General features: G+C 34.4%; 1 protein-coding gene across 1 annotated transcript in view; it reads right to left on the minus strand.

Moving 5' to 3' along the window:
- Positions 1-2,513: 2,513 nt before the first annotated feature.
- The window catches only part of sigmar (Tumor necrosis factor alpha-induced protein 8-like protein sigmar), a 93,522-nt gene continuing 83,535 nt past the window's right edge, over positions 2,514-12,500 (minus strand). The window contains exons 4-6 of the mRNA XM_085946138.1: positions 6,207-6,344; positions 5,057-5,154; positions 2,514-4,246 (exon numbers count right to left, since the gene is read on the minus strand). Of these exons, the coding sequence (XP_085802264.1) occupies positions 4,069-4,246; positions 5,057-5,154; positions 6,207-6,344 (414 nt within the window). The 3' untranslated portion in view covers positions 2,514-4,068. The remainder of the gene's footprint in view (positions 4,247-5,056; positions 5,155-6,206; positions 6,345-12,500) is intronic.

Below are 12,500 nucleotides of genomic sequence, written 5' to 3' on the forward strand. Positions count from 1 at the left end.
CATTTAACAAATTGATAACATAAATTAAATTCTAGATTGGTCTATTCTTCTTATCATGCAATCCCCAAATGGAAGTCGGCAATCTTTGCTTTATCATCCGTTACCCGGAACAGTTCAGTTGAGCTGCACTGTGCAGTAGCACTGCAACGATCACAGAGGTTCTTAAGCCACAAAATGCGGTGTTGTCCTCGCTACTAGTACTATCGACCTTTCCTTGGATAACAAGTGGGGAATGCCGAGGTACTGTAGTTTTCTGAGAATGTCAACATTGGTCAGTCCAAGGAATTTTGAGGAAGCGTCTATGCAGCCACAAAGGAGAAAGCCTCAACTCTCCGTGATATCTTCTGGAATAAAGTTCATACTTCCCCATACCATAGAAAACGATCGAGAGAACATAATAGCGAAAAATACACAGTCTCAGATTTAGGTTACGGTCACACAATATAAGAAGGTAGTCTTGATAATGGTGTGACAACCAAAATAAATATAGACTAATAAACCAATCAGTATAATTTATATTATCATTTTGCTTCTCAATATTCTCGGATAGTTGGATTTTTATTATTCCTTTTTTGATGTTTCAGACTTGTTACAGAGTCCGTCTTCAAGAGATAATGTAATATAATGCATCATTAAAAAAGCTGTAACAACCCCGAATCATAAAAGATGACGATATCACAATTATCTGAGAATATAAGAAATAACCACAAATGTATCAAGAAATATCAATGAACCATATAAGATTGGACGCATTTATGCATTAAGTAACCAACACACATGACAGGCAAAAATACTTTAATTATAAAAGAAAAAAACTGTATGGAAAAATGTCATCTTAAGTTAAAAGCTAGTTATCATTTCATGATTGCTGACAAAATTGTGAGTTGGTTGCATTTTACGTTAAAAGTTCCAATATAGGAAGAATATAATACATAAAACGAAGCAAATGTTTTAAAAAACTTTGTTGAGTGTATTTTGTCCTAGAGTATTGAAGAGAGAAACATCAATATAAAAATCTACAACATATATGTTTGGGATATATTATTAGATGACATAGAGGTGTTTTTATGTTCTTTCTATGATTAACAATTCAACAAAGAACATATTACAACATTTTCCAGTATCTTATTACAAGACTTTGAATATAACAGGCCTTAACTTTCATTTAGAAGAAAATTTAGGACATTTCAGACAAGGTTCATTCTGAAAGATTGATTATCGTATTATTATAATATGGCTATTATAATATATGAACACATGCTACCACTTTATAATTTAGACTGTTACATATATATAATTATTCCAATATATGTTTCAGTTAAGGGACACCATAACTAAAATTCAATAAATAAAACATACCCTTCATCGAGGTTTTCAAATAGACTGAAGTAAGCTAACTAAGCACTCCCAAGAGATAGTTGATGATTTTGGCTATTGTAGTTCTTGAATTACTAAGGTTTTCGGAAAAGAGATCTAATCATCAGAATAGGCATCGCAACGGGAGCAATGACAGGCTTGAACAATCTTTGGTAAAGAAGTGCCACATAAAATATCAGCTGTCAAAAATCAAAACAGATCGAGGATGGGCTCTCAAACTCAGGTTCAGTCATTTTTTGACTACATATGTCACACGAGGACAGTGTTTTGAATGGAGTTATTAACGAATATAAAGTATACAGGTACCTAACCCGCATTCAATGATACTTCAGCAAGTGCGAATTGATTATATCGCAATATGTTTTTATCCCGCACTCGTTTTGACATGTGCCACATATAACAAAGAAGACAAGACGTATACTATTATGTCATATTCATTAAATTTTAGTTATGGCATATTCTTAAACGACCTCTGCTAAAACTATTTTTCAATATTTGTTTCACTCATTAATTTTAATAAAAAAAATACATTCTATATATGATGAGATGTATGCAAGATATGACAAGTTATGATTTAAAATACTGTTTATTTAATATTTTACATTCAAAGAATATCGAGACCATCGAGTTATTAATTCATAGATTGCATCCATGATGCTAGTGTTATCTTCAGTCAAACCAATTCAACCGAACTGCTGAGACGTGTCACACTTAAATTTTTTATCCAAAACTTGGTAAAATAGTGGGTTGAGTATAACAGCCCACGATGGCCTTAAGCGTAGGACTATAGCAACGTGGGTCCCAGATTCGAATCCAGGGTCTGGCAAGTACACATATTGTTTTTCAATTTGCGTATGTCAGAGTATGGACCTAATGGGTTGAGCAAGTGGCTAACATTCATTTCTCGTAAAAACAAAATCTGTTAATACAAACCTCCACTCTGTGGAGGCCCATAATATGATCTTATTAGGATCGGACATGGTCGGGGGAATAGTAGAAATTATAACTGATACAAAATTGTCATCCAATACATTCCCCATTTAACTATACAATATTGTGAAACCTATTGACATTGAGAGTTTGCTACATTAAAATTTCGCGAGTATTTTTATCATCTGGCAAGTTTTAAATTTATTACTCTTTGGGTTTATTTTCCATGTGGCAAGACTTGAATATTGACAAGATTCATAACAATATGGCAAGTAAAATACACTTCCGTCTTTGTAATTTATAATATGACTACAGGCTAAAAATAAAAACAGCAAGTATAAGACGTCGGATAAATAATAATTGTGACGTGACTTTGGTGGTGAACTGACCAACTCTACGTGTAGTATTAATTTTAAAAGTCAACTTGTGGGATAAGTTAGTTCACTACCAAAGCGACGAAATCCGGCAAGATAATAATAATATACAAACACGGTAAAAAATACATTTAAAATAAAATGAAATGACCGACCTAATTTATTTCAGTCATTTAAATAAATGCCAAATGTTTGCATAAACTCGTTTCTATACAAATTGTTTCATAAAAATTACAATTCTGGACTCCAAATCAATTTTCTCTTTTCCATTTAAAGGGTGAATAATCTGTGTTTAAAAAGATCCACCAGTATCAGTTGTCCGCTGAGTGAGGGCGCCACATGCCAACATTTGACAATATATCATTTCATACTTTTTATACTGAGATAAGCTTAGTTCTAAAATCGAACAACTGACGATTTATGATGGTATATCATAGCAATGCACACTTTAGTAATATGTCTAAATATTATTATTTCCCATATCCTCGATTTACCACGACATTGAAGACAAACTTGATATTCTTTATATTTATACAAAATCTAACTTTAGCTGGTTATATGTAAATTGTACGTAAGACATTTCACCGTGGCACAGTTCGCCACGAGCTTTCTATCGAAAAGAGATGACAGTATACTATACGGTCTCCAATTTTATTAGATTCAATATGAACGTTAATTCAATTTTCATTGCTGATTTTGGCAAAATTCATGAAACATAACCAAACAAATAATCCAGTATATTGGCTATTTTCAAAATTTATTTGCTGCCGGCTTCCTGTTGAGTGTAAACCGACAAAAACCGTGTTTTATTTAGACATGAATTTTATTTTAGTGCTATACGACCCAAAGAGGTTGGACGGTCTTTAATATACGGCCATACCCTATTTCCGATACAACATTTCACGGTGAAGTGTAATACGGCGAACTTCTGGACACGACTTTAGCTATAGTATGCGATAGTTTGAAAGAAATGAATCGATACTAAAGCAGTCTTGGGTGTACAATACTCTAAATGCATTTGCATTTATTGGACATTTCGATATGACATTCTTTAAAACCCTATAAAATTTTCTTTCAAAACATGACATTCATTAAAATCCTACATAGCGATTATTTGCAAAAGATTTGAATGAATACTCTGGTTATATACCCACATACATTCTCAATAGTTTTTAACCAAATTTGACATTCTTTACATTACAACAAAACCTTGACATTCTTTAAAATCCTACAAAATTGCTTCTACATTTTATTATTGGCTCGATTCCACCTTAATGAACAGGTACCGATAATAATAATGTAGACATATCGACGCGAAGGGTTCCGGCGTCATGATAAGTTATCCTCTTCAGGTAATGACAATCTCTCGCAGCTTGTTCAGGAATAACTACAAGTCACCGCTGTCCATGGCTTTGTGCATGTCAGAGACCAGCTTCCCAAGGGTTTCACTATACTCCGAATCCTTCTTGAAGAGGCCGTCTAGGAATTTGGCATTGTTAAAGAAGGAGAAGACCCAGTCTATCCGGGCCAGGGACTTTTCGGTGAGGTGCTTTTGGACAATGACTCTGAAACATGAATAATAAATTATGATAAATAACTAAATAAATATTGTTGTAAGGTGAGGAAGGTTGGTTGTTGGCAGTGTCACAAAGATGTGGAGTGTCGCACACTCATGTCACAAAAAGTGCTTCTTTCTTTTCTGATCACATCCAACATCAAGTACTGATGGGTCAGGTCACGGACTTAAGTGTTGGTGATGTTGTCGAATCAGTGTCACCTAAGATTCGGTAGAGATATTGATCAAAACTCAAGAGCCGAGACCCGCATACATTTAACAACTTGCAACTCACAGAACACAATGGCAACACCCAATTATTTCAACTCGGTTCCCCGAACTGATTCTATAAGAGCGATCTATATGCTGCCAGTCTGACATAACAATAAGCATGAAATATGGGGCTGGACTAAAAGGAAATTGCACGACCTTGAGCTTGCCCTAGAGCTGACGTATTGAATAGTACGTAAATAAATTTATATTGGTTTTGTATACATTAATCAATTTAATATGATTCGATATAAAAGAAATATCGGTACAGTTCGGTTATGAGGAATACAGCGGAAAACACATTTTGAAAATACCCGATATACTGGATTATTTGTTAGTTTAGGTTAAGTTAGGTTAGGTTAGGTTAGGTTAACCTAACAAATAATCCAGTATATCGGCTATTTTCAAATTGTGTTTTCCGCTGTATTCCTCTTATCCGAACTGTACCGAAATATCAATATCTAATAATATATTTTTCTATTCCCCAATTTACTCGGTTCAAAAATCGACTCTGGTCTACAGAAAACCTTATGGTATGTATCGAACCAACCTCAATGCTTGGTGCGATTCGTTGAATGCATTCATTAGGTACTGTCGGTCATATGAGAAGTCAACTTCGTAGAAGGATATCACAGCCATTTGCGCCAACTGGAAAAGAAATTAACCACAAATTAATATACAATGGAACACCGCTTATCCGGACTAATTAAATCCAGTAGTGGTCCATATAATCGGACATCTGGATAAGTAATGGATTTAAACATTTAAAGAGAAAAATGAAAGTGTTTAACGGCCCTCATGCTCAGCGTACGTCAAAATGGATGCTATTTTCAAAGCATGATCCTGGACATTCCTTAAACGTTGTAGATAATCTATTTACATAATTTTGAAGCCTTATTATCCTTTATATTTATACACATTTAAAGATACTGATTATAAGCTATGTCTTTGACCATTCAAATGTGATAAACATTCTACGAATAATGTTTGCTTTATAATAATTATTGACCTAAAAATAAGGTAGTATTTTTTTGAAATACGCCATTTCTATTGGCATTTTTCAGTGGCTAAGCTACAACATACGGCCGTAGCCATAAATTGACAAACGATAAATAAAGTAGGGAGTAAGATCATGGTAACGCGCGTGTTTTATGTAATAAAAATACTTTATGCAGTCATCAAATGTTTAAAATAAATATAAAGCATAATAAGGCTTCAAAATTATGTAAATAGATTATCTGCAACGTTTAAGGAATGTCCAGGATCATGCTTTGAAAATAGCATAAAAGCTCCATTTTGACGTACGCTGAGCATGTCCCCCCTTAATGCTGGTAGATATCAGTGACAAAGACTACCTATTGGGTAATGCTATTCGTGTTACATATATATTTACAAAAGCTAAAAATGCTAAGTAACACATAGCAATAATTTATTCTGGCATATTCGCTTTCCCTTGAAAATTTCAGAATGAACTGAAGATATTCAGTTTATTTTAAATATTATTTGTGTCTGAATCTTTTTTATTTCTCCAAAGTGCGGCGTAGTTATCTTCATACAAATACTAGTTTTCTACAGACCAATAATTCCATACTATTTAAAGATGTCGCTGGTTTCTCGCGTTGTAATATTGTTACTTACGGATGGAATAATAAATCGATTCGCGCTGTATAGCGGGAAAAAATGTAGATTATTATTGGTACCTGAAATTTATTCCAGAACTTATCAGCCGCCTGGAATTCTTCATCCGAGAACTGTCCGTTCCGGTACAGCACTCCCAGTTTGATCACCACCTTGATGATATTTTTGATCAGCTTCTCTGCCTCCTTTTTGTTGCCAGACTGAAAAAATTGAATTAAAAAAAAAAATTAAGAATAAGATAATAAAAAAACTAACCTTATTAGGTAGGTATGTAAGATATCAGAATGTTAAAACTTTCCAAGATAAGAGAAATCTTTCCATTTTAAATTGATAGGTATTATTATGATCTCAGAAAAAAAATTAAGTCAAGGTGTTGATAGATTTTAAATGTCGAACAATGATAAACTCAGTGACGTCCCTAGCCAAAATGCTGCCCCACATCGATAATCGATATAATGACAGTGCGACCCTTCGATACAAACTGAAATCGTGGACCAGGAGCGGTAGGTGGGACGCTCTGTAAGAGGGGGGTGCATCTTTAGTTTCGATGGCCAACGCAACTTTTATGCGCATTGGTTAATAAGCCACACTTATCACCCATGGTGGCCGCGCGGCTTAAGCGTTGGACTATCACGCCATGGGTCTCAGGTTCGAATCCTGAGTCTGGCAAGTACACATATTGTTTTTCAATTTGTGTGTGAGTCAGGGTATGGACCTAATAGGTTGAGCAAGTGGCTGACATTCATTTCTCGTAAAAAACAAAATCTGTTAATACAAACCTCTACTCTGTGGAGGCCCATATGATCCTATTAAGATCGGACATGGTCGGAGTAAACTAGACATCGCGAACCCGACACAAAAGATACAGTCCTGTTAAACCTTTTATGTTAATCAATACATTTTGTTTCCAACCAGTGAGATTTTTTAATGGTAGAGGAAAAGGTGGTATCATGACCCCCTCTGCTAGTAAATTGGCCCCCCTAAGATTTTCGTATTTCTGATAATGTCATCCAGCAGTGTATCATGAACTATAGTTCTCCTATGTACTATGTGTCTAGGGAATCACGATTCCTCCGCGTGAAGCGTACGCGTCGTCAGTGTCGGGCATTTTTGTCACAACGTGTAAGTGAAAGTTAATCGTCCTGCACAAAAAAAAAAAATTCTCAGAACTTTTTAGGATTCAGAGACTTCTGAAGTGATTTTGTTTACATCGAAGGAACGTGAAATCAATATACTCAAGTAAGTTTGCTCAGCCTTCAATATTTTTAATTATAATTCAAAAAATACCGTGACAGTGTGTGTTGATATAATGGCCCCCCATGGTGGTGTGTAATGGTGTGGCACCGGGGGCCATATTGCAACCATTTTACCTCGAGTAAAAATTATTATTTTTAGGCATGCCGCGAATGAATCTTTCTCTGAGAAATAAGCATAAACTAAAATTATGGAGCGAGGAGTTATGATGAGTGCAGTAGTTGCAGTACGGGAGAAGAAGATGGGCTACAAAAAAGCGGTGATTCAAGGTATCTGGTATATCCATTCAACAGAAATATATTTAATAATGCTTATCGCAGCAGAGCATGAAGCTGCTGAACCTACAGTATCTGAATCCATCTCAACTCTGAATGCTCCTGATCAGCCAAATTCCGTCAATGACTCTGCAGAAACGCTTCGCTCTCCACAGTCATCTGAGAGCTCTCTTGTACTGCCTGCAAATATTGTGCCAGTTCCACAGCCTAAAAAGAAGAATTCAAACAGGGGACGTAAGGCATCATCGGCTGCTGTCGTGACCGAGTCGCCCTACAAAGCTGGCTTAGAAGATTCCATGAAGAAAGCTGAACTTAAGCAATCAGTAACGGAAGAAGCTGGGCCTAGTCATGGGAGGGTTAACCGAGGCCGTGGTGGTGGTGATGGTCGTGGCTATGCTAGAGGCAGCGGAGCTAACAATATAGAAAAACGATAAGATTACAAATTGTTTAATTGATTCTGTAATATTTAATGCTTAGTTACTAGTCCATACTGTCATCGACTAAAATATCTTGTAAATTTCGATGGGCGGCATTTTACCCTCACTTTAAGAAAAAACTCAGAGCAGTAAGAATAAAAACTCGTATTTTATGAAGAAAAAACGAACTGGGGGGCCACGATACCACCTCTTCCTCTAGCTATTTCTATATAATATACCAAATGATTCTCCTCATTTGCCGCCGTTTGAGTAACTGTCGCCCCCAAGCGACATTAAATCTGCCTACCCCCAAGGGACGTCACTGGATAAACTCAATATTTATCTTGTTAATCAATCAATACATCAGTTAATTAAAATAAAACATAGGTAATATGCAGTATAAGCGACGAAGGGTGGAGGTAGGCGGTTAAGATCCGACATAAATAGTGCACAATAAACTTTGTCATTCACACTTGTTTTCATTGAACTCAAATTACAAAATGCAGATGGTATTGGTTAGTTTTTTATTCAATTAAACCCTACGTAAACCAAGCCATAATAGTTTAGGTATGCTATGGGCGATCCGACAAAAATAATGCACACTTTTTCAGTAATACTTATTTGTTTTCGTTCAATTAAGAATACATATTACTACAGATGGTGTTAGTTTGTTTTTTTTTTACAACGTTTTTCTTAGGTTCTATTCTTATTTGTCCGGTGGTTGTTTGTCCAGTACAAATCTTGCAATCGATTTTTAACTAACTTTCCGACTAGCTAGACATTTGAAACCTTTAGAATATATCAGAACACGATGCCAATGCATTTTTTTAATACTTTTAGCCATCTTTCAGTAGAATTGAATTCATTTTTAGTTAATTCTGTTTTGTATGAAAAGTTATTTCGACACCATTATTGTTTGCTAATGGGTTCTAGCAACTAAATTATTAAATAATATATACGTGGGTTACTATGGAAATCAATATGGAATGACATTTCATTATTCAGTATTTCTATCGAGTACTTGATCGTTTAAGCTAGCCAAGTCAAGTTTATATGATTCAACAGAAGATTTAAAAACGTTGTATATAAAAAGTTCTTTTTATCTTGTAACCTTTAAATCTTTTAACTAAAACCATGCACGTGTCTAGGCACTGTAATTCTAATAAATAACTTAACTTTTGTATAATATGAAGTCCTAAATCAAACCAACAAACATTCACTTTACGTTTACATAGTTATCTAGTAGTTTCAAATAGTTTCAGATGTTAGTTACTTTACAGTACTTTTACAGTTATTTCTTCAATACTCAACTAATAATTTCACTCTTTCTTATCTGCATAATATTTATCGTAAAAACAATAAGCAAAGTCTAAACATAATAATTATTATATTAAATATTTGTTTTAACTGTGTCAATCACTGCAAAGTCCACAGTATTTATGCATTAGGCGAATATTGCATGTTTACCTAAAATGTATGAAAGACAGTGACGTCCCTAGACAAAATGCCGACCCTAGACAGCGCTGAAATGCCACCACATTTTTTTTTATACAATATTTTTTACCATCCTTAAATGACTCCAATATCTAAGAATATATAGGTCTAATTTAAATGCCATCTCTACTTCAAAAGACAATATTGCGAGTCCACGGTTTTCAGACACAATTCAATATACACCTGACAACTTTCAAAACTCTCGAGTGACTGGCAAAAATATTTAGAGAAATTAATTAGGTAGGTGCCTACTCTCCAACAAGAAGATTTAGGCAAAAGGCGCTGTTGTCGACTAAATGGGTGGAGCTTGTTAGTTTATAATGGAATTGCGGTTAAAAATGGGAGGAGCTTGTAGTTCGCAGTTTTAACACGTAGCCAAGAAGATGTTGTTCGAGTATAAGTACGTGTATGTACCTACCTATAATTCAAATATAATTCTCAAATTTGCACGTGCCATTGCTCGTCATCAAGGATGTGACGTCCAAAGACAACGGAAGTAAACTAGACATCGCAAACCCGATAAAAAATACACTCCGGTTAAACATTCAATGTCAATTAATACATTTTGTTTCCAACCAGTGAGCTGTATTTTTTAATGGAGAGATATTTCCGTAATTGCTAATCTTGATTTGCCGCCCCCAAGCGATGCTCAATCTGCCTACCCCCACAGGACGTCACTGGTGAAAGAACAATACTTATTGAGGTGGTGAGGTTATAACGAACACAAGTACACCAAGTTGAGTCAAAAGCAATCATTAGGCATTTTGATATAGGGCAATATTTAAGAACATTAATGAGGACAAATCAGGTGAAAAGACTAAAATTAAAAACATTTTAAACACTACGGCCATCAAGTGGCGAGGGGTGATGGTAGGCTGTTAAGATTCGACATTAGTAGTGCACACTAAACTTTGTCAGTCATACTTATAATATGTTTTCATTGAACTGAAAATACGATTTGCAGATGGTGTTGTTTAGTTTTTAAAATTCGATGAAACCCTGCCTAAACCAAACCATAATAGTTTAGGTATGCTATGGGCGATCCGACATAAATAATGCACATTTTTTCAGTAATACTTATTTGTTTTTAGTTAGTTTTTTTTAAATTCTAAGCCCTGCCTATACCAAAATCATAATCGATACAAAATATTCTTCAATCTATAAAATATCTAAAACTATGAATGGTTTAATGGCATAATTTTAAATATTTTATAGATAAACGAATATTTTTCGACTATTATCTACTACGGCTTGGATGAGGCAGGGTTCAATAAAATTATAAAAACTAATAAACACTATCTACACATTGTAGCGACTGACAATGTTTAGTGCGCACTATTTATGTTGGATCTTAACAGCCTACCTCCACCCGGCGCCACTGTAGGCCATGTGGTATACCTAATTCAATGATTCCAATGTTATGTCAATACTAACTATGCATAAGACCGCAAACATATACAAATGCTGGAATCATTTGCAAACTTTTGCAGCTACACAAAAGTGCTTAGTCATTAACTAACAGCCCGGAAATGTGGTGTGAGATTTGCTATAGAACAATAATACAGTAAAAAAAATAATTTGTAAATAAGTAAATAACGTTTAGCCTGCCCAATCATAAGCGGCGATAATTCAGAGATCTATGCTCAGCAAAAAACCGAATTAAAATGTATCATAAGTCGATAGAGAATTTATTTACTATTATATTTTATATATCGACTATAGAAAGGAAAAAGGGCATAACCCTCAGTTTTTTCGAAATATGTTTTATTGCATAATAATGTTGTACACGACTAAATCCACGTTGTGTTCAAAGGATGTGAGCTGCAAATGCCGATTTATTATCTAAATTTAGATAACAATTTAAAAAAAGAAGAAAGTGACGTGGGAAAAACGACTTAACTGTCATTATTGTTTTTTTTTAACTCAATAATCAATATAAGATTTGGGATATAAAAACCAAATCATTAATTATCGCGCACTTCGAGGTTATGTGTATTTTGTATTTTAACTTTGACCAAAAACTATAATAAACACGTTTTTGTGCCTCCGGTAAAATTTGATTTTTGTGGATTACGCTCTTTTTCCTTTCCACAGTCGATATGAATATATTGTATACGAATATATTTTACCATTTGGTAGGTAGTGAAAAATAAAATTGGTAAGAATAGATTCTCTTATAAACGTAATTTGTTAATTTGTAATCGTGAAGGATGGAAAGTCTTGGACGCTCAAAGGATGGCAAAATTAAAAAGTGGTCACGATCCTCAGCCATGAGTGTACGACCAAGAAGAAGTTATCTACATTTTTAAATCCCATCTCACCAATCCACTTATATGACAAATTACTCTTGTCACTTGCACTTGCTTAATACTCACCAGCTAAAATTTATTAACGTGTATGCAATTATTATGAAAATGCACAATGCAGAACCGAGGTTAATTAAATTGGATTTGCAATTAAACTTTACGACGACACAGAAATTGACTGCGTACTTTGCTGATTGAATAAAATGTCAAACCTTTTCAGTTCCACGCATAGATGTCAGTCGCATACGGTGAATAATTAAATCAGATATCGTGGATTGATGTAATAACAACGCATCCATGGACTGCGGGAGGGTTTTCATATTATTATTTTACATATTTACATGATAAAGAAGTCGAAAAATAATTCAAAAGACCACTTTTTTCCTATCTATCGAATTATCTATTTTTATTTACGGCAAAAATCTTCTAATAAAGAATATAATTATGTTAAGTCAACGAGAAGTTAAAACATGTTAAAACTGTTAAAACACAGATATTTTCCGGGTTCCATGACAAAACAGAACAGTGACGAAACAGAATATGACAAAACAGAACAACCAGGGGAAAAATAAAACATTCATTTTTGTGGAATCTATTTTTTTATTAAGACG

This window comes from Rhyacophila brunnea, unplaced genomic scaffold (assembly GCF_057557595.1).
Source record: "Rhyacophila brunnea isolate RB1 unplaced genomic scaffold, BYU_Rbru_1.0 scaffold_19, whole genome shotgun sequence".
Taxonomy (NCBI): domain Eukaryota; kingdom Metazoa; phylum Arthropoda; class Insecta; order Trichoptera; family Rhyacophilidae; genus Rhyacophila; species Rhyacophila brunnea.